Source organism: Uranotaenia lowii, chromosome 3 (genome assembly GCF_029784155.1).
Source record: "Uranotaenia lowii strain MFRU-FL chromosome 3, ASM2978415v1, whole genome shotgun sequence".
In the NCBI taxonomy this organism is placed as follows: domain Eukaryota; kingdom Metazoa; phylum Arthropoda; class Insecta; order Diptera; family Culicidae; genus Uranotaenia; species Uranotaenia lowii.
The window spans coordinates 179,502,043-179,525,926 of NC_073693.1; the positions used below are offsets into that span (position 1 = coordinate 179,502,043).

Sequence of the window (23,884 nt, forward strand, 5' to 3'; positions counted from 1 at the left end):
AAAAGAGGATTGAGAGGGGAGGGGCAGACTTCACAGTCACTCGCACAAGTTAATAGCAGTGAAATAGGCATAACCAAATATGACTGAGAAATGTGCAAAGAGAAAGGTTGAAAAGAAGAAAATTTCAAGAGATTTCAACGCCATTCCAGGTTGCTTGCCAGTCGATTCGATGTAAGCGACGAACCATGATTCGAGAGTAAAAATCATTTTGTGCCATCAACATTCCGCAAGTCCGCGTGCTGCATTCGTGGTAGTGTTGCTAGTGTACTCTGGCTCTGGCTGGGTACTGTGCAGGGTCCACGAATTTACCTTTCTTGGGCAGTGCGTATAAAGATTGGTATCAGCCGTGTGAAACAACTTTGGGAGTTGTCATTTCATAACGGCAAAAGACTCTTTTGTCAATTACAACATTACAATACTACGGTGAGTTAATGGGCTTGCGAAATTCAAACTCTCGAGAACTGATGATGTATTTTGCCTCCATGAATTGAACAGGTGCACATTACGGAAAATTCATTCAGCTATATCTCATCAATCGATTGACCGCGGGGTCTCCGCGCCGATTACAATTGAATACACATTGTCACTAGAAAAGATTCTGCGATAAAGGCTTCAATGTTAAATTTCACTTTGGACAACTTAAACAGGTTCACAAATTCCAAGACCCCTTGACCGCCAGATAAAATATATTAGAGAAATTTAGTAAAGCCAGTTTCACCACACACCCCGTACAGCGGAAATATCTGATTCACTCTTCTTGTCGGCAATTTCTTCTTGAAAACTTTTTTCTTCCTTTTGCGCGACACTACTGCCGTAAAGGAATTGCTGCAGTATGTGCTGTTTTATTATTTTTGAAAAACTCGTTTCACTCCATTCTATTTTTCCGCAAGATTGAGGCAAAGAGTTACACCAACCGCGATCGACCTGTTTGTTTTACGCTGAGGTCATACACGTCTATATCGTTCCGAGAGACAGCTCACTACTGATTTTGTTGAGTTTTCGCTAGGAACAGACGACCGACCGCTGATTTCATTCAGCTAAGCCAGTTCGCTCTCCCATTGAATAAGCTTTCGAAACTAACACTCACACATAGCTACCTGTTGCAGCAAGTTGATACCTTTGATCGTCGGGACGGCGTGTATGATCGGAATGATCGTGAGTTGTCTGAAAAGCTTTCGGTACACAGCTAAATGGTGCTCAGAAAAATAGTTGATTTGAAGAAACTTTTACAGTGGCGGTCAATGGAAGTGACTAAAGTTTAAAAATTGATTATAACATAGACAGATGCTCAAAAATCTGAATATGCAATAAGCATGTTTTACGTTAATATTTTTGACATTTTTTGCCAACACTTTAGACTTAAGAATATAATTTTTACAAGGGCTATAATTTTCGAAAAAACCGCTCCCGCAATGAATTCTCAAGAATGCTACTGATTTAAGGACAGATAAAAAAAAACTTTGTTATAAAACTATTTATATTCAGTTTAAAAAAACTATCTTTTTTTTTAAATCAAAATCATAAAACATTTTTTTTTTTTTTATAATTCTTTATTTGAAACGGCTCATACGTTTAAGTTTTAAGGAGCCACACTCGTTTTTTGTTTTTCACAATCATTTTCTTAGTCTAGCACTTTTTTTTAAAGAAAAAAGAAGATAGAAAGGGAAATATGAAAATAAAATAGGGTTATAGACGGAGATCGATAGCTTTTAGATAGAAGTAGATTTCGAACATGTAGTCCAAATCTAGCACAGCTAGTACATCTCTCACTGGAACATTAGGTGGTTTTCCTCGGGCCCGAAGGGAGTCTATTAAATTCGTTCTGGCGACAAGATGGACCTCACACGACCAGACAATATGCTCGATGTCATGGTAACCTTGGCCGCAACTACACAAATTGCTGCCAGCAATGTCAAAACGATAGAGTACCGCGTCTAAGGAACAATGATTGGACATGAGACGGGAAAATATACGAATAAAATCCCGACTCAGGTCCAATCTATTAAACCAGGGTTTAAGGCTTACCTTTGGGATAATCGAGTGGAACCACCGACCCTTGTCATCCTCGTCCCATTTGCGCTGCCAGTTAACAAGAGAGTTTCTTCGAACCAGATAGTAAAATTCGTTGAAGACGATTTCACGTTGATACGTGTCGCCTTCCATCGCTCCCACCTTTGCCAGAGAGTCTGCCTTCTCATTGCCTACTATCGAGCAATGAGAGGGAACCCAAACAAAGGTGATGGTAAAGCGACGTTTTGATAAAGCACTCAAATTATTCCGTATCTTCTCGAGGAAGTACGGCGAGTGCTTTCCCGGTCGTATTGAGCGCATTGCTTCAACAGAGCTTAGACTATCCGTTGCAATATAGTAGTGCCCAACTGGCCGTGAGGCGATGCTGTCCAAGGCCCAGTGAATAGCAGCTAACTCTGCTATATATACAGAGCATGGTGACTGGAGATTATAAGAGGCGCTCGTTGTTTCGTTGAAAACTCCAAATCCCGTTGATTCCTCAATTAGAGACCCGTCGGTAAAGTACATTTTATCAGCATCGACGTTTCTATATTTAGCTTCGAAAATTCTTGGAATCAGAAGTGGGCGATGCGGATCCGGGATTCCACGAATTTCCTGCTGCATAGACAAATCAAACTGGACAGAAGAATTATCGTAGTCTGGGCTGAAAACACGAGTTGGAGAGTACGAAGAAGGGTTTACCTGCATTGACATGAGGACATAGTATATAGACATAAAACTTGTTCGAAAATTTTGCTCAAGTAACCTTTCAAAATTAACGATCACCAATGGGTTCATGACCTCACACCTGATGAGGAACCGAAGTGATAGTAGATTGTATCGATTTTTCAAAGGGAGAATTCCTGCCAAAACTTCAAGACTCATGTTGTGCGTTGAGGGCATACAGCCCAAAGCGATGCGGAGACAGCGGTATTGGATACGCTCGAGTTTGATGAGGTGAGATTTGGCAGCTGACTGGAAACAGAAGCTACCATATTCCATCACTGAAAGAATGGTTGTTCGATACAATTTTAAAAGATCTTCTGGATGGGCTCCCCACCAGGTGCCAGTGATTGATCGGAGAAAATTGATTCTTTGTTGGCATTTTCCTTTCAGATACTCAATATGGGCTCTCCAGGTACATTTGGAATCAAACCAAACCCCAAGATACTTAAAACACCTCGATTGAGTGATCGTTCTGTCTAGGAGTTGAAGCTTAGGTTGAGCAGGTCTATGTTTTTTAGAGAAAACAACCATCTCCGTTTTCTGTGGGGAAAACTCAATCCCAAGCCCCAAAGCCCAGGAAGACAATCTGTCTAAAGTATCTTGTAAAGGTCTGTGCAGATGAGACTCGGAGGATCCTGTTACAGACACCACGCCGTCATCTGCAAGTTGTCTTAGAGTGCAGCCTTCAGAGAGACAACTGTCGATGTCACTTACGTAAAAGTTGTACAAAAGTGGACTTAAACATGAACCCTGAGGGAGGCCCATGTAAGAGGTTCTTCTAACTGCAATATCTCCGTGAGCAAAGTTCAGATGTTTCTCACAAAGCAAGCTGTATAAGATGTTGTTCAATAGTGGAGGCAGACCCCGGGAGTGCAACTTGTCTGACAACACCTCTATTGAGACTGCATCAAAAGCTCCCTTTATGTCTAGAAACACTGAAGCCATTTGCTCACGTTTTGCGTACGCCATTTGTATCTCTGAAGACAGCAAAGCAAGACAATCGTTTGTCCCTTTGCCCCTTCGAAACCCAAATTGAGTATCTGAAAGGAGACCATTTGCTTCTACCCATTTATCCAAACGAAACAAAATCATTTTCTCCATCAACTTGCGTATACAAGACAACATCGCTATTGGACGGTACGAATTCGCATCGGACGCTGGTTTTCCGGGCTTTTGGATAGCGATAACTCTTACTTGTCTCCACTCTTGGGGAACAATGTTGTTCTCCAAGAATTGATTAAATAAATTTAACAAGCGAAATTTGGCGGCGTCCGGAAGGTTTTTCAACAAGTTAAATTTGATTTTATCAATTCCCGGAGCTTAATTGTTGCAAGAGAGAAGGGCAAGTGAAAATTCGACCATCGAAAAGCTGGAATCCAGACCACACCTATCAGGAGGCACGTTCCGGATTATTTTTTGCACAGGTGTGGAATCTGGACAGACTTTCCGTGCGAAGTTGAATATTCATCTATGTGAATGTTCCTCATTTTCATTTGTAGAAGATCGATTACGCATGCTTCGTGCAACTTTTCACAAGGTACTCAGAGATGTTTCCCGTGATAAACCGCCTACAAAATTCCGCCAATACGCCTTCTTTTTCCCTTTGATCAATTTTTTAAACTGATTTTCGAGGGTAACATAGGTTTCAAAAAGGACGAGAGTTCCATGTTTTCGAAAATCTTTAAATGCTTTCGATTTGTCCTTATAAAGCTTGGAACATTGCTGGTCCCACCATGGATTAGGAGGCCTTCTAGGAATAGATGAATTTGGGATCGGTTTTGTTTGAGCGCAAAGTGCACTTTCATGTATCATACAGTTGCGTTCAAAAAAGAATGAAATCGCGTGAAGCTGCGTACCTACTTCCAACTTTAACAAGCTGCCATTTCTCTCTCGATTGATATTTTTTCATGAAAATTTCACACAATTTAGTTCAACTACCCAACTAACACTCTACAAAATTTGAAGTCTATGCAATGACAGGAATCAAAGATAGAGCTATTTCCGTTAAAAAGGGAAATTTGGAATTGCTTCACTAAACTTGCTGTATCTTCGACACCTTTCATTGAAAAATCCTGAAATTTGGTCCAAAGTTGTAAAAATGTTTGATTTAATATCAGGCCAAGTTTCATCAAAATCGATGAACGTGATCAAAAATGGTGCCGGGTGGAAAATCAGGTTCATTATCGCCCAGCAGACGATTTCATTCTTTTTTGGACGGATGTTTGTATGGGAAACATCGTAATCCATGTATTCTTGGTTTATTCTTTAACAAAATCAAAATTTATTATAAAGAATGTTGTAAATTGATAAAAACTTCATTCGTGCTTTGTTTCGGAAGAGAAAATATTGCAACAGAGTTCAAAATAAGAACAGAGTTTCAGAAATGACCTGCTAATTATTCCGATAAACAAATGTGTACACAATTAAAGTAAGTATTCTATTTGCTCTTGTGTTTCAATACCAGCTCTGTTGGAACAATTTCTATTTCTAAACAAAGCAGGAATGAAGTTTTAATCAATTTACAACATTCTTTGTAATACATTTTGATTTTGTTAAAGAAAAAAGCAAGAATACATTGACTACGATGTTTTCCATACAAACATCCGTCCAAAAAAGAATGAAAACGTCTGCTGGGCGATAATGAACCTGATTTTCAACCCGGCACCATTTTTGATCACGTTCATCGATTTTAATGAAACTTGGCCTGATATTAGATCAAACATTTTTACAACTTTGGACCAAATTTCAGGATTTTTCAATGAAAATTGTCGAAGATACAGCAAATTTAGTGAAGTTACTCCAAATTTCCCTTTTTTACGGAAATAACTGTATCTTTGTTTCTAGTCATTGTATAGACTTCAAATTTTGTAGAGTGTTTGTTGGATAGTTGAACTAAGTTGTGTGAAATTTTCATGAAAAAAATGTCAACCAAGAGAGAAATGTCAGCTTCTCAAATTTGAAAGTGGGTGCGCAGCTTCACGCGATTTCATTCTTTTTTGAACGCAACTGTACGTGAAAGAAAGTTATACTCCTCTAAAGGGGGTAAAACATTCATAGAATCGATGGATTTTGTTATTTCGTCCGAGTACTTTTTCCAGTCGATGTGTCTTGTAAGGTCATATACCATATTTGTTGGATTTGAAGAGCTGGCCCCATTGGTGATTGTAATTTTGATTGGCAAGTGGTCACTACCATTGAGATCAGGGATTACCTTCCACTGGCAATCCAATGATAATGAATTTGAGCAGAGTGAGAGGTCAATTGCACTTGGTCTTGCAGGAGGTTTAGGTACTCGATCATAAAACATTTGTTTAAGTAAAAAAAGTTCGTTTGAAAAAAAGAATTTTATGATACAAAATCAGTTTTTTTTTTTTTTTGTTCCAATGGACCTGGTTTTCTCTGCCTGTATTCCATACGAAAGTTTTTTTTTCAATTTCAAACTGAAAAATGTGACTTGAAAATTTCAATCCTGTTTCATAGCTTAGCCTTGAACGCTAAATTTTGAATTCTAAATCTAGGGTATAAAATTTCCTTACATTTTTGCTAAATCTTGGCAGATTTAGATGTCGCTCTCGACTCTTTGAGCTACTTTCATTTTAAATCATTTTTTATAATTTCAGTTAAGCTAGGGATCATATTCGAAAATGTGAAAATATTGTACAAAACATCATTCGAAAAAAGATTATAGAAGGAGACATAAATAAAAAAGTAATGAGGAGGTTTTTAGCCTACACAGCAAAAAAAGTATTGCTATATTGCATCAAAAACTTGCACATAAACTGAGTCGCCAAACATATCTAATATTACATCAATATCACTTGAATTTCATACGTTGAATAGATGTAAAAAATTACACGAAATATATGTATTGAATCAAAGTAATCAAACGAGAGCATAGCAGCGATGTCAGCGTTTTGTTGATATTTAGAGGATGTTGCTATTGAAAAGTGTTTTCTGTAGACTTGTGAATCTCTCTTCAATGTAGTACTAACTAGTAAATAAAAAATAAATCGACAAAGCGAAATTATTATCAATGAAATTTATCTGATCATTTTTAATTTGCTTATGCATGGATTTTCAAATACCGGAATCAGCAAGTTATTGGGATGCTACATACTATTTACCTACTACCTATGCTAAAAGTGAATTCCCACCGAGACATGCTTCCGAACCCGAAAGCATCTTATCCCAAATTAAATTGTTTGCTGGAGTATTTTCAGGAATTGACACTTCGATAGGACATTTGGCAAGTTTAAGAATAGTCGCTTCAAATTGAATATCTGATCCAGTTTTAACCATTTTAAATTCGCGTATAGAATTTAGATTCCCAGAGTTAACAAAACCTATTTGGTTCAATCAGACAACATAAGAAACGAGTTCGATTCAAGAATAAATTTATCGAAGATTTAGTTCAAGGCGTTTCGTTTTAGTTAACAATACATCATAATTAACATAATTACAATTATCACAAATTTTATTTCAATTCTGGTTCTTGTTCATAGTACTAGAATCGTGATGAAGCTACGATATTTTTTTTATTTTGAGATGGTCCCACAGGCCATTTTGAACTGAGGTTATTTTATACGATTTCGCCAGGTTTCTCTAAAATAAATAAAAAAGTAAATTATTGTACATCGAAAGGAGAGTGCAGCAACTTCTCTTTGTTCACATCTTGCTTTTGGGTTACGCTCTGATGGATAAGACAGTTTGCGATTCTCTATGTGATTTTTTTTAACAATTTATGTTGCTCCAAGAGTTTTGTGCCATTTTTGCGGTTCTTCTCCGGTTCTCTGATGATATGCAGGATACACACAAAAGACAATAAAACCAATCCGGATATATGGAGACCAACTTTTGGACTTTCCGGCTATGCCTTGAGCAGCATGAACTGAGGATCCATCAGCTTGGGCACTTTATTCAAATAAAATTTATCCTGATCGACATCCATTACGGCTTTTTCAGACATCTTCCAACGTAAGCGCAACCGGAAAACAGAGGTTAAAAATATCCACTTCCGCCGTTGTTATCCCCTAAAATACAACAAAATATCAAATGTAACTATACGCAATGGTTTTGCTTAAGTTTTAAGGAAGTTAGCGTTACTCACATGTTGGGTGAATCTTTTTAAACTTTATAAAAATTTGCACAATGTTTGATGAGAACGAAAAATTGAAAAACAACAAACGTCAAATAAGCTACTTGCTACTAACGGTCGTGTGATATTACATCAAAAATGAAGTACATCAAAATGATGTACCCAAAGCATTGAAAACATGTGATTTTTTCTCGTTTTCGATGTAAGTTTATTTTATGCAAAAAATATGTAAAATAACAACATTAATCAATGAATTTACATCATGCACAGAAATTACATCGTCCATCGTTACATTTTTTTTTGCTGTGTATGGGAGAAGTGGCTTGAGTTCAGCTCCACTCCCAAATTCTTATTCTAAATTCAAGTTGAACTCTTCATTAATGCACAGATTTCAAATTCCGAAACCGGTTTCTTAATAAAGCTAAAATTTTGGCAATTGTTCAGTTAAAAAATCCTTTCTAACGTTCAAAACTAAAATTCGAAGTTCATAATCATTTTATATTTATTTTTTGGATGAAAAACAAACTTGAAATATGAACTTCCGTTATCATATTTCATATTTATTTGAAATTCAGATACGAAAATCAGAATCAGAACTCAAAGGCCAAAATGGAAATTTGACTTGAGATTCTTAATTAGATGATTGACATAAAAATTTAGGTGATTAATTCGCTAATAACTTTTATTCTCTTTTGAATTTGTGAAAAAAAAACTTCAAACGTCAATTTTTTCGTGATTTTGAAGTATAGATTTAGCAGCTTAGCTTAGCTTGATAGACTATTCACTACCAACTTATGGCCAATTTCCTATGTCAAAAATCGTAATTTCCCGAATACTAAATTTGTTTTTGTTGTTTTTTAATGATAGGAATTGTTATTCAATCAAATGCATTTCGAATTCCATGATCGCATGTATGACTTTGTATAACAAAATACTTATCGCCAATGGATTTTCATTGATTGAGCAAGGCTATCAATTTTGTTAAATGTTTTTTTTTTTAAAATAATATATTTTCGATGATTTTTAAGTATAGGTTTAAAAAACCTATACTCAACTCAACTGTAGCAAAAAATACGCTGAAAGTACTTTAAAAGGCGAAAATACACCTCACCTTGCTCCTAATGCATGCCTTAATACGTTCGTCGCCACGCTCATTTTGGTAGTTTTACCACTGACCATACTCGATTTCGTTTTCTGGACAATTTTTCCAACAGTACGCAATGTCGATTCCAGAGTGCGCATCGATCGATTTGAAGAAATTCTATCCCAGTTAGGAAATGCCACCCAACTTTCAAAATAAAACACGCAATTTCTACCATAAAATCGGGCTAAATAGGACCATTTTTCCTACAGGGCATTTTTTGTCAAATTTTTCAGGTTCGCCACCTGCCGTCGGTATTGCGAACCTGAAAAATCTGACAACAAAAAATTAGACAGAAAATGGTTGAATTGTTGTTCTAAGTGTCATGTCAGTGTGGTCAGTGGTCAGGGGTGCCAGGTGTCCTGATTTTTCAGGATTTGTCCTGATTTTCGAGAAGCCGTCCTGATTTTTCAAAAACGCTTGAATTGTCCTGATTTTTGAAAAAATGGCCCATAAATGTCCTGATTTGTCCTGATTTTTAAAAAAATATCCAAATCATAACTAAATATATTGCTAAATAATGAGAACATCAAACAAATCTTAAATAAAGTAGTTAGATCAGTTGAACCAATGATAATCTTTGGTTCAAATGATATTTAAATGATATGCTTTTCGATATGAACTACTGGCCAGCCAAGGTTATTCTTGCTTCAGTTGTATAATTCGAGGCGTCTTAGCACCTATATTTTGCCTTAAGTTATGCTATCTGCATGTTGATTTCACCAATTTAGTGGTGTCCTGAAAAATCCTGATTTTTTCAACGCGTTGTCCTGATTTTTGACAAAACGACCTGTCACCTCTGTCAGTGGTTTTACTAGTCGGGCCCATGATGAATGTAGTATGGTGATCTCAAATGCCAAATCGCACGTTAAGCCATATTGAAAAAAGTTTTGACAGCTGGCTGAAGTGTTCACCAAAAATAGGATCCAGGGATGCCAGAGTTTGATATAAAAAATCTTAAATTTAGAGAAAAAAAAGCCTCTGTATGTCTGTGCACAAGCTTATCGTAGACCAATGATCAAAAAATTTAAAACCATTTTGGGTTTTAGTTTTATTTATTTTATTTAATTTGGACTTCGGAAATAAAGGAATGATTTGAGTTTTCATTTACCGCATTTACGAAATTACTATACAATCCGCACTTTTCGGATGTTCTAAACCAGATGTTGAACAGCCCTTCAGCCGATCTATGGCATCGATGTTGGACTCATGGTGTTCACCATCGAAGCGACAGTCGAAGGCTTCATCATGCGCTACGCCACTGCAGAGTGGTCCATTTAGCGAGACAAAATTAATAACACAAAATCGGTGCGTTTCAGACAAATCATTTGTTCTACAAAGTTACTTCATATAACAAGCTCTTTATTTTTTTTAAAATAATAATCAGGACGTGTCAACACCGTAGAAATTTGTGATACTCATTTCTTTCAGTGAATAGATAGAGTATTGTCTACATGAATAGTTAGACACTTTCTCAACACAACAAAACGCATCTTTTTCTCGAAGACTGTGCATGACTGTCTTATTGTCATTCGAAGCTAGGAGCATTATTGTGTAAAAATTTATCAATTTTTGAGCTGCTATATCTCAAATTAGGAGCAAACGAAAACATCAGCTTTTTGTTGCATCAACTAGGTTGTAGTACAAGTATTAGATACAGGAAAAAACTGGAGATGCGTTTTTTGTTTAACTCGAGATTTTTGATTTTCAACATTCTTCATTTTAAAGGTTTTTTTTAAACAAAAATATCAAATCCTCCTCTAACACCCTCCATTTTTCCGGCTTTAAAAGTTTTAAAGCTTTAAAATATTTCTGCTGTTGTGCAGATAATGACTTCAGAAAGCGCAGGCGTATATTTAAGTATGTCATGTTTGGTGAGTTTGATTTTAGAGATATATTCGATAAGGCGAAATAAAAGTTCCAAACAGTGTTTTTTTATCTATTGCCAGTAGAAAATTGCCTGAAATGTAAAGCTAAAAGTCAAATCACTGACTAAATCGCCAGACGCATCCTCGCAAGCGTCTGTACAACCCACGGTTGATCCGTAGCTTTGATCGACATGAAATTTTTTTTCACATAATCAGTAATAACTGAGTCTAAAGTTAAAATATTTTTTCTACGTTTAAAAACCTATAAGTTGAGTTCAAATTGGGAAAAACTTGGTTTTGGTTTTTTGAAAATTTCAAATGTAAGTAAAAATTTTATTTCAAAATATTGAAATATCTATATTTTCGAAGGCTCGCAAACAAACAGCCTTCCTGATGAAATCAAAGCGTTTAGAAGCAGCAGGTTGATTTATGTGACAGTTCAAACTTTCTTCCTTAGTAAATTTATAGTTTTGGTGTAGTTTTTGTTGTATTTTGAGGTAAATTTTTGGTATTTAAAAAAAGGGACGTTTTCTATGAGTAAGTCAGTCTAGGACAAAAGGCTAGAAACCCTTTGAAATGATAAAGTTTGAAGGAAAAAAATAAAAGGGAAATAGTGCGAGGGCCTAGGGAATTAAATGAAGGCAAAATTTCATCTTTGTTTTGTAGTTAAAATTTTATAAGTTATGTTAAAAATTTAGCCCCTTAATTTATGCAGCCTCATTGTCCATCTTTCGATTTTAATTGTTGTTCGGCCTTAACACACGAACTGCCTTGGTTTATCAATTACTAGCATTTGTACATTTAATGAAGGTGTTTTGTATTTTTGATGATCAAGAAAACTCGTTAAAACCGACAAATTAGAGACTGATCAATGATCAAAGCATCAAATTTTAAACAAAGACGAAATTGATGTTTAACTCAAATTTAAAGTAGTCTAATAAATTTCTGCAACCATGTTTTACATTCATAGGAGTCCAGTACTGGTTTTAAAAATATGAAACACGCCATATTCCCTTTAACAGAAAAAAATATCGAGAAATATTGAAAAAAAAAATGATCAATCTAATACCGTTTTACGATACATTGAAAACCTTCAAATGAACTTTTTAACTTTTTTTTTGTATTATTATTATTTTTTGTTATTTAAAGTCTTTTGTTCTATTTGTTCTTGAAACCGGGCCAAAATAGAACGAGATCCATATAAAAAAACTCAGCAAAAATCCAGATCACAAAATTAAATTAAAAAAATCGGAATTTAGAAACAGATTAATATTAAAATTGATTTTGAGAATAAATTAAAATATGAAGAGCTCCTAATATGAATTGCCAGAATATAAAATTTGATAGAAAAATTTAAGAATCGGAATTTCAAATTACAATTCAACTTGGTGGAATTCAAGGTAAAATAAAACAATAAAAAAAAACCAGGTTATGATTGAAAGTTTTTAATTAGAATTAATAGTTTTTTTCAATAAGAATTGCAAAATTATTCATTGGTTATCTATATACAATTTTGAACTTTGATTACCAATCACTCGTCAATCAATAATTTTTAATCAAAAAACAAATAAATAGAGAAACAATTCAACAATTTATAAGATTAAATAACTTAAAACTTATTTTGTAATGTATGAAAGGGTAGCAATGGATGTTTGAGAAAAAAATCATGATCGAATTTTGAAAACCGACCATATACATTTTATAGATTGGCCCAAAAAAACTGACTGTGCAAAGCACTCAAAGTTACGGTTTTATGACTCTCAAAAATCACCAAAAGGGGAATCAAAGGAAATCCCGAAAATCGAAATTTGGGTTTTAGTGACTTAGAAATGCATGTAACGTCGAGATCTCGTGTCACTTCTTGTGGACATCTGCGATTTTCCTAAAAAACGGTCGTTGAAAGTTCTGATTGAGCAACCGAGTTTCGAATACAATTAAGAATTGAAGTTCATAATGCAGAGAGCCACTTAGAGGATAAAGAACTGCTAGGACATTTAATCATATTTCATGGCCCAGCAATGCTTTGCAAAAACCTCTGTCTCCATCCCCTTGAAGATTATCAGATATCGGATTTAATAAAAATTAAAAAAAATAAAAGCACATAAACTATTCACTGTGAAGTGGAACACTTGATACAAATATAAGTGACACAAGCGTCTATCATTATGATGATAATGAACTATCAAATAGCTAGTTGGTATCTATCTTATATCTGAGATACCTTTAGACAACTTTTTTTTTAACACTACTTATCAATCACGTTTCACGCTAGGCTGAGAAATAAAGTTTGAGCCCGAAGCATCTGGAAGAGGCAGAAGATCACTTTTCATGTCGATTTCAAAAAAGGAGCTTTCGAAATTAAAAATCTACTCCTCTTCATTGCTGCTATCGGCACAGTTTTCGTTTGTTTTTTTTTCGTAATTGTTTTCGATGCTTCGCGTTGAGCGATGATAAGCAGCTGGTTACGCGAACCCTCTCGCAGAAAATTGACTGGTTTAGTTACGTGTCCGCGTGGTGCTCTACTTAGAAATATAATGTGTGAAATAATGACACGAACTGAGCTCAGAAAAATCAATTTGCACGTTTGACCCCTTGGTCAACTGAAGAAAATTAATACACCTGTTACTTCAAGTAAAATTTTAAAAAAAGGATCATTGTGGGGAAAGTGTTTCTATATGTATGCGCCTGTCGGGTTAAATGTGTATACAGCCGTTTAAGAAAATATGACTATGAAGGTAATGCTCATTGATGATAAAGCTGAAATTTTATGGAAATTTAGATATTAGGAACTCGAAAAAGTTCGAGAAACATTTCGATGTAATTTTCTCATCTTCTCATCTTGAAGATAGTGCGTACAGAAGTTAAGAAGTTTTTGCAATTCAATGGTCGTATTCGGTTCAAAAAGTGGTCAACTCTTATTCGCTGCATTGTTTCTTATCCTTCATATAAAAACCTGAACACCCCTCATTTTATAGGTGTATGTGTGTAGAATAATGCTTTTATTTGGATTTTGACATTAGATCTTTAGTTATCAAAATGGCGTTTTGTACATGCGTCGTGGAAATCCAAACTACACGTACGCAGAAATACCAAATCGTTGAGTGTGGCCAAAGAAACCCTGGTACAGGGAGAAACCGAACGTCGGGCGCAGCAGTAACGAACAGAAGAGTGGCTAGCGCTTTCAAGCAGAATCCCAACCTCTCCGTTCGAGATGTCTTGAATAAGTTGGGAATATCGTCTACAACAGTGCATGAAGCTAAAAAACGATTGGACTATCAACTTATACGAAGGTTGTGACTGCAAATCGCAACGATAAGAGAATCCTTACAAGATCTCGGAAGCTGTGTACGGCATTGTTGATTGCGTGGTAATGGACGACGAAATCTACATAAAGGCACACTTCAGACTGCTTCAGGGACAAGAGTTTTATACAGCAACCGGATGGGGAAATGTGGCAGACATTTTCAAGCATATTAAACTATCAAAGTTTGCCAAGAAATATTTCGTTTGGGGATCTATCTGTACCTGAGGCTTGTAAAGCAACATTTTTGTTGCAGCCGGTATCATCAACCAGGAAGTTTACGTAAAAAAGTGTCTTCAAAAGCGTTTGCTGCCTTTCCTGAAGAAACATGACTTATCTGGTAGTGGTATGCCGCTAATAGCATTCAGATTGTGCCCAACGATAAGAATCCTCCCAACACACCAGAACTTCTCCCAATCCAAAAATACTGGACGATAGTTAAGCAAACCCGTAAGTAGACCCAAAAAACTGTAAGTAGCGAGAATCAGTTCAAAGCAAACTGACAGTGTTCGGCACAAAAGCGCTAATCGCTAATAAGTCCGCTAACTTTTTGTTAGCGTTTTAATTCTGCCGCTAAATTTTGATTGAGCTAGCGAAATACAAAGTTCCGCTATATTTTGGTTCCGCTAATTGAACTTCTAATTTTTTTTTTCAAACTGATAATTTATAACTTATAGAAGCATAATTTTGTCATTTATCAAATTGAGAAGGCATTGGGTATCATTCTGACCCCAACATACGTGCCAAGCGAAAATTGTCACTTCGAATGATCTCAGTGGAGGAGTGCGTACTGGAGTCAGATGAAATTAGTGTTTTGGGTCATCACACATCACCGCCACTCACTACACAGATTAATTTTTATGTTTCTCTTTCAGCACATCTTTCCGCAACATTCATAGTGAAAAAATCCAACAAGAGTTGTTAAACAATTTCAAGCTGTTTTAACATTCTCTTATCCGTTTTTTTATTTTTAAAATGGTTGACATATTTAATTTTCACAATACCAATTTTTAACGAATTAGTTCATAAGAAATAAGATAAAACCACCATAGAATGAATTGGTTTTGTAAACCTTTGTTTTAAGCTCGAATAAGAATTGTACAAAGATTTTCGTTTAGCAATCTTCTATCGTGAGAATTTTGCAGTTTTATCCTGCAAACTTGAAAAAGGTGAAAACTAGTTAAATATTTTGCATCGAACCTGGATACAATGACCAATCGCTAATAAAGAATTGAGATACAACCCTTAATAATTGATATTTATTGTTAAATATTTTGGTTGATTTAACTGTTTTTGTGTTTTCGATGTAAAATGTGAGAGTGTTTTTCATGTACATATCTATTAAATCATTCACTGGCTTGAGCAGTTGACAACATTCTATATAGACTAATCCAACTGTTTATAATGTTAACAACTCAACAAAAACAAATGTGTTCTTTAAATTCAACTAACATGACATTCATAAACAATTTTAGTTTTCATTACAGTTTGCGATTAGCGCTTTTAGCTTGAAGCGATAATTTTTCAGCTCATTTAGCGGTTTAAATTAGCGATCGCGTTAGCGATTTAATAAGCAGCGCTATTTTTTCAGCTTGCGATGCTGCAAACTGGTGTTTTGCGCCCAAAAAAGTTGATAAGATGACTGTACAAAATCTGATGGCAGGCGTCAAACGAAAGTCTCGCCAATTTGGACTACGTCGACCGGAATCTTAACTGAGTATTTTCTTTTATAGATACAGATTGAACTTAAAAAAGAGAGATACTTTGATATCTAATATATAAAGATGAGTTGGACTATATATGTTTGTATGCACCTTATACAAATCCACACCGCTTAACCGATCAGCCTGAAATTTGGTACAAGTATGTGTTTGGACCATGGTAAGGTTTTAGTAATAGTTTTGAACCCCTCCCACATAAGAAAAGGGACCTTTTCATACAACTTTCGGTTTTATTCACACGAATCAAAAGTCATGGCACCCATTTTGTCGACCGACTTTTTTCCCCTTGGCGAAGTTGTTTTCATCATCACCATGGGGTCACTTCCATCTGTACCGTTGAGCCGTCAACACGTACGCCGGAGCATCGTATCGTTGCTGTGTACCTGCAGGAACATTTTACATTATTTATTTTTTCCTTACCTGTATTTCAATCAGCACTTTTCAGTGCTAAAATTATTTTCATTTTCTTTTATTCATATTTTCTCTTTTCTTTCCAGCATGGGGAAGTCATCGGCTGGCTCAAGGGCCGGTAGGAAACGGATTGCCGAGCCTAATTCAGGTCCATCGCCCAAAAAAATTGAAATTTCCAACTCATTCGATGTCCTTCATAACATCGGTGATGAGGAAATATTCATATTTAATTCTGATAAGAGTACTAAGAAACCTTCTTCTTCTTATACTCTTAAAAACGAAAAGATTCCACCAATAACGGTCACGATTCCTGACTTCAATGCCTTTCGAAAAGAAATCGTCACTTCCGTAAAGGATGTGAAGATTTCTTTTCAGATAGGTCGAAGGGGAACTGCTCGTATATTGGCGGAATCTTTTAATGATTTTCAAAAGGTTTTAAATTATTTGAATAATAAAAAACATCAATTTTTTACTTACGACACTAGAAGTGATCGTCCATTTAAAGTTGTACTTCGTGGTCTCACTGGCGATCAAACACCAGATGAGATCACAAATGAATTAAATTCTTTGTTAGGTTTTTCTCCAATTCAAGTAATTCAAATGAGGAAAAGAACCAACACGAATAATACCAGTAGTGTTGGTTTTGCTCCTGAGCTTTATTTGATCCATTTTAAAAAGGATCAGGTTAATAATTTGCAAATTCTTGAAAAGGCTCGTCTTATGTTTCATTGTCGAGTCAAATTCGAACCTTTTCGTAAATCTTCTACCAATTTTTTACAAAACATTACGCAATGTCGTCGTTGTCAAGCTTTTTGTCATGGCACTAAAAATTGTAGAATGAATGCCAGATGCATGTTTTGCGGCTCATTCGATCATGAAAAATCTAAATGCCTTTTTGGTGGTGATAAGCCAAAAACAGAATTTTTTAAGTGTGCGAATTGCGCAGGTAATCATTCCTCGAATTCTCTAGACTGTCCCGTTAGGGCAAAATTTGTTGCTTCTAGGAAAAACCCCAAAGTTTCCAGAAAAAGTTCTTCTCCTCCTTCCTCTTTTTCGTCTACACACGTCAGACCGGCAAACAACCTGCCTGTTCGCAGTCAGCCTCGGCCTACATTGGAATCACGGCTGGGTAATACCCGAAGTGATTTTAATGTTACCTGGGCTGATTCTGCGCCACAGACTCGTTGTTTATCGTTCTCAGAGGTGGTTGAAAATGGGTTTCCCTCTTCAGGTTTAACTAATAAAAATGGGAAAAAACCAAGTCTCAACGTTCATGCGAAGGCTTGGGAAAATCCCCGAAATTCAAATACTTGTTCTTCTCCTTCATTTTCTGATCCTAACAATTTTGTTGATTTGGGTGAGATTACTGAGGAAAAATTAAAATTTTTGCATCAAAATTTAATGGAAATGATGCAACTTATGTTGAAAGCAAATTCAATGTTTGAAGCTTTCCAAACTTCTTTTAATTATGCTAACAAAATTATTATGACTTTACGATTCCCTCATGGATCCAAATAGATGTTTAAATATTATGAATTGGAACGCTAGATCTTTGCTGGCTAACCAAGATGAATTCTTTTTATTTTTGAAAACTCAAAACATACATATTGCTGCCATCACTGAAACTTTTTTAAAGCCAGACAATAACTTGAAAAGCAATGCTTTCTTTAAAATTTTACGAAATGATCGACTTGATCGACAAGGTGGGGGTGTAGCTATTGTCATCAATAGTCGTCTCAAATTTAGACTTCTTCCTTCTTTCAATACAAAAGTCTTAGAAACAATTGGAATTGAATTAGAAACTTCTATGGGGAAAATTATAATTGTTGCCGCATACTTGCCTTTTCAATGCAGCGGTGAACAGAAAAATTTTTTGAAGGGAGATTTACAAAAACTCACCAGAAATAAATCTAAATTTTTTATTATTGGTGACTTTAATGCAAAACACCGATCTTGGAATAATATTTCATCAAATTCTAATGGGAATATTTTGTTTAATGATTGCTCTGCAGGTTATTATACTGTTGAATATCCTAATGGGCATACTTGTTTTTCTTCAATTAGAAATCCTTCCACAATTGATTTGGTTCTAACGGATTTAGGCGAGCATTGTAGTCAATTAGTTACTCATGCGGACCTCGATTCAGACCACCTTCCAGTAACATTTTCTTTATTCCAAAGTCCCATTGAAAACCCTTTAAAATCAACTTTTAACTTTCAAAAGGCTAACTGGGAGCGATATTTGAATTTTATTGAACGTAATTTAGATGTAAACGTTCCACTGAATTCAATAGAAGATATTGATTTGGCTGTAGAAAATTTGACAACTTCAATAGTCAATGCTAAAGCCGCTTCAATACCTAAAGTTAAACATAAATTTAATCAACCTTTAATTGATGATGATCTTCAGTTTTTGATACGACTGAAAAACATTCGTCGACGCCAATATCAACGTACTAGGGATCCTTATTTAAAATTTATTTATTGCGACCTTCAAAAAGAGATCAAACGTCGTTTAAATTTCATTCGTAATTAAAATTTTGCTAAAGCAGTAGAGGACATAAAACCCTACTCAAAGCCATTTTGGAAATTAACAAAAATTCTGAAAAAGCCCCAGAAGCCAATTCCTACTTTGAAAGATGGGGATAAACTTCTTTTAACTAATTCAGAAAAAGCTCAAAAATTAGCCCAACAATTTGAGTCTGCTCATGATTTTAATTTAAACGTTGTTAGTCCTATTGACGTTAGTCCTATTTCAAAGCAAAATGTGTTTGAAAGTTCTTGTGAGACAAATATTGATGAACTTAAATTGATTTTCAAAAAATTTAAAAATATGAAAGCTCCGGGGGAAGATGGGATTTTCTATATTCTTATTAAAAAGTTGCCTGAAAGTACTTTAAATTTTTTAGTTAAAATCTTCAACAAATGTTTTCACTTGGCTCATTTTCCCAATAAATGGAAAAATGCCAAAATAACTCCAATTTTGAAACCTGGAAAAAGTGCTTCAGAGCCTTCAAGTTATCGACCAATTAGTTTGCTTCCTTCTTTAAGTAAACTATTTGAGAGAGTTATTTTGAATAGAATGATGATTCACATTAATCAGAACTCTGTTTTCCCTGATGAACAATTTGGTTTTCGTCATGGACATTCTACTACACATCAACTTTTGAGTGTAACTAATATGATTAACGCTAGCAAATCTGAAGGTTATTCAACTGGTGTTGCTCTTCTTGGTATTGAAAAAGCTTTTGACAGTGTTTGGCACAAAGGTTTAGTAGCTAAATTAGCTCGATTTGATTTTCCTGTATATCTCACCAAAATTATTCAAAATTATTTGACTAGCCGAACTTTGCAAGTAAGCTATCAAAATTCATGCTCTGAAAGGATACCCATTAGAGCTGGTGTCCCTCAGGGTAGTATACTTGGGCCTATTTTATACAATATTTTTACTTCTGATCTTCCTGATGTCCCAGAAGGAAAAGGTAGAAGATTATTTGCTGACGATACTTTGCTTTCAGCCAAAGGTCGAAATTTACGGGTGGTACGCAGTAGATTGCAACAAAATTTAAATTCCTTTTTGAATTACTTGAAAATGTGGAAAATTTCTCCTAACGCTTCCAAAACTCAACTTATTTTATTTCCCCATAAGCCAAGAGCAAATTTTTTAAAACCTAATGAAAATTATTCCATAACTTTTAATGGGGTTTCATTAGAATGGTCTGATCACGTGAAGTACTTGGGACTTACACTTGATCGGAATCTTACTTTAAAAAATCACATTGAAGATATTCAATCTAAATGTAATAAATACACTAAATCTCTTTATTCTCTCATCAACAGGAAATCCAGGTTGTGTCTGCGAAATAAGATGTTAATCTACAAACAGGTCTTTCGACCAGCGATAATGTATGCAGTTCCGATTTGGTCTAGCTGCTGCGCGACGAGGAAGAAAGCCGTCCAGAGGATTCAGAACAAGGTTCTGAAAATGATTTTGCGGCTTCCACCTTGGCACAGCACCGAAGATCTTCATCGGATTGCAGGCATAGAATCGATCGGAGAGATGGGCAACAACATCATCTCCAACTTCAGAGGCAAATCGATGCAGTCTTCCATCGCAGAGATTCGTTCTCTTTACAATTAAGTTAGTTTTTAGGATTTAGGATTAAGTTTATACATTTTTTTTTTGCTCAACAGGATATTCTCCTATAAATCAAATTATTTATTGCTTAAGCAAATTTAAATCAAATAAACAATGTTTAAAATTAACTGTATCAAAGAGTTGAACTGATCATAATTGATCTGAACACTTTAATTTAACTTTAATACTGTAACTTAAATGTAATGATTAAAAGACCAATAAAGACATATTAAAAAAAAAAAAAATCATCACCATGGGCTGTGCACAGGCTTCCGAAAAGTACAGCTTTGCTATGACAGCTTTTTTCTTGCCAAACAAACTGTCTCGGTTTTCCTTACCACTCGGTTCGCTGCTGTACCGTCGGTAACGAACCGTAATGCTTCGGCTACATCGCACACGTGCGAGAACCCAGGCTGTATCTGAACAATCTTAAAATCCCAGAAAAACAAAAAAAAAAAAAAAAAAAAAAAAGTATCTGAACAATCGGCTCAAAGCATGCGTTACCGAAAATGTTGTGCTTTAAGCTGTAGCGAACCCAACCGACAGTTTGGTTTTCATCCCTTCATGCCTCCTGTTTCGAAAATAATTTCATCCTAACTGTCGGCTGCAGGGCGTGACAGTTTGGGCAGGACTGTCACGGGTGACTGTCGTGCCCATACCGTAACCATGCCCGATCATATGCGCTGCTGCTCAGATCGAATAGATCGAACGAGCCATCTATTCGCACCGAGCAGCAGCATACGATCGGCGCGTAACGCAATATTTGTTGCCGGTGCAGGTTAGGCGAAAAGGGGAGGGTGATTGGGGTGATCACCACCCGCAGTAGCTTCAAGCAAAAGGAAAATACGTTCGTTCGAAATCAACTCAGCCCGAGCGAATCTCGGCTACAGTCGGACGGAGTAACCGGACGGACAGAGTGACCATACTGACTGGACACTCGATTTCGTTTTCTGGATAATTTTGCCAACAGCACGCAATGTCGATTCCAGAGTGCGCATCGATCGATTTGAAGAAATGCTATCCCAGTTAGGAAATGCCACCCAACTTTAAAAATAAAACACGCAATTTCTACGATAAAATCGGGCTAAACAGGACCGTTTTTCCTACAGGGTATTTTTTGTCAATTTTTTCAGGTTCGCCACCTGCCGTCGGTATTGCGAACCTGCAAAATCTGACAACCAAAAATTAGACAGAAAATGGTTGAATTTTCGTTCTAAGTGTCATGTCAGTGTGGTCAGTGGTAGTACTGTCATGCGAAATTCAACGCACTGAAAACTGTCACCAAGATTTTCCCAAAACTTTCACGAAGCATAAAAAAATTACATATTCACGAAAAAACAATCGCATGAGGTAAAACAAGCCATCGCTGTACATTACACGAGCGCTCCTTTTAAAACTGTCGGGGAAGAAATATTCGGGAAGCTTTCATCGAGGTGCATGTGCGACATTCGCAAGAATACTGTCGTTCGCCAGTACTTTTCGGAAGCCTGGCTGTGCATTAGAAACGACCATCCAAAGTTCACGTTCACTGGAAAGCAAATCAAAGCCTGCTGATGATTAAAAATTTGATAGTAAAATTTTGGCGGGCTTTTTTATTTCTTCTACTGTTCGTAGCACAGGTTACATGCACGTGATTCTTGGATGAAATAGCAAGTCTATTTATTTATTTTATTTTATTCTGGAGTCTTTGACTATTGTCATACAGACTGATTGTTTAAGATTAGCTTATAATTAAATTACATAGCAATTATGTTAGGTGACGTCACGGATTGCACATTTAAACTTAGATTTTGTAACATGATAGTCAAACAAGTGAGAAACAGCATTGAAAACTTCACAACATCGAAAGAGGGGGTGATTCTCTCCGAAGACAGTCCTGCTTCTTGGCAGCCAAAACATAGTTTGATTACGCAGTCGGCGTGCTGGAACGTATATGTTCAATCTCTGAAGCAATTGCGGGCAGTCAACGGCATTTGTCAAGATATCGTAAACGAAGGTGCGCTGTAGAAAAGTTCTTCTTTGGCTCAAAGACGTCATTGATAGCAAGGCACACCTCTCAGAGTAGGGTGGTAACCGTACGGGATCTTGCCATGGCAATCGTCGCAGGGCGTAGCGGAGGAATTTTTTCTGAATCCTTTCGAGTCTTTCACTGTGAACAGAGTGGTAGGGTGCCCAGACCGGAACCGCATATTCCAGAACACTGCGTACCAATGAGCAGAAAACTGTTTTCAAAGCATACGGGTCCTCAAAGCTTAGTGTATTCCGACGCAGGAAGCCGAGCAAAGCAAAGGCTTTGGCTGCAGTGGTCGCGGTGTGTTGGACAAACGAGAGCTTTTGGTCAAACGTTATTCCGAGGTCTTTAATAAAAGTTACTCTTTCGAGAGAGGTGTCCCTTAGACCGTAGTCGTAAACAACAGAGGCTCTAGTTCTAAAAAAGCTTATACACTTACATTTTTCGGCGTTAACCTCCATACCGTGTAATCCGCACCATACTAATAAATCGATCGACGTCCTCCTGAAGCGCAACACAATCCAATATCGAATCAATGGTCCGGTAGATTTTAAGATCATCTGCAAACAGCAGTTTCGGCGACTGAAGGAATGTTGCCAGGTCGTTAATAAAAATCACGAAGATAAGCGGTCCAAGATGACTACCCTGCGGAACACCAGACGGCATGTCGAATACGGAGGAGTGAGTCCCACGAATGTTTATAAAGCCTTGACGATTCAGCAAATACGAATACAGCCATTTAGTTGCCCACTCGGGAAATCCATATCGATCAAGTTTTTCTCTTACGATTCTGTGAGGTACTTTGTCGAAAGCCTTAGCAAAATCTACGTATATCGAATCCACTTGCAGTTTTTTACCTGTTGCAGAATGCAAATCGCTGGCATAAATCATTAGGTTTGTCAAGGTTGATCGTTTCTTGATGAACCCGTGCTGGACATCGGTGAGTATTGGTGAGGCTGCTGAGTAGATTCTCTCGTATATCAGGACTTCTAGCACTTTGGAAAAGCAGCAAAGAATCGATATTGGCCTGTAATTCTCCACACGATGAGCATTTCCTGACTTATGGATCGGTGAGATTGATGCGATTTTCCACAGAGTAGGAAAAGTACCTTCCAAGATCGATCGATTGAAAATCATGCACAGCGGTGTGACAAGCGAAGCAGCTATTTTTACAACAAGCGATGTTGGAATCCCATCAGGCCCAGATCCTTTCGAGGGATCAAGAGAATTTAGCACTTTCAGAACTTCTTGTTCACTGAAAACGGGTTGCGGTAGAATGATGTCATAGCTAGGAAGTGTATCAAAGTACACATTATTACAATCAGGAGTGACTGGGCTATACACGCTGCTAAAAAAATTTGCAAACAAGTCAGCTGACTCTTTGATGCTTTCCGATGTGCGTCCTTGAAGCGTCACAGACGATGGGATACAGTTAGTAAGGCGGCGGCTATTGATGTATTTC

General features: G+C 36.4%; 2 protein-coding genes across 6 annotated transcripts in view; both read right to left on the reverse strand.

The window, feature by feature from the left end:
* Positions 1 to 1,001, reverse strand: part of LOC129756603 (hillarin) — a 35,778-nt gene extending 34,777 nt beyond the window's left edge. Inside the window, exon 1 of one of the 5 annotated variants that reach the window (XM_055753515.1) lies at positions 925 to 1,001. The gene's annotated coding sequence lies outside the window, so the exon portion shown is untranslated. Of the gene's footprint in view, positions 1 to 718 lie in introns of all 5 variants that reach the window. The other 4 variants (XM_055753512.1, XM_055753510.1, XM_055753511.1 and 1 more) reach the window with 4 other exon arrangements.
* A 21,127-nt stretch (positions 1,002 to 22,128) lies between these two features.
* On the reverse strand, positions 22,129 to 23,434 carry LOC129758508 (uncharacterized). The gene is made up of 2 exons (XM_055756017.1): positions 23,067 to 23,434; positions 22,129 to 23,004 (listed from the first exon to the last, which is right to left on the reverse strand). Exons 1-2 carry the CDS (start codon positions 23,159 to 23,161, stop codon positions 22,164 to 22,166), a joined length of 936 nt encoding a protein of 311 aa, XP_055611992.1. The 5' UTR covers positions 23,162 to 23,434; the 3' UTR covers positions 22,129 to 22,163.
* Between the last annotated feature and the right edge of the window lie 450 nt (positions 23,435 to 23,884).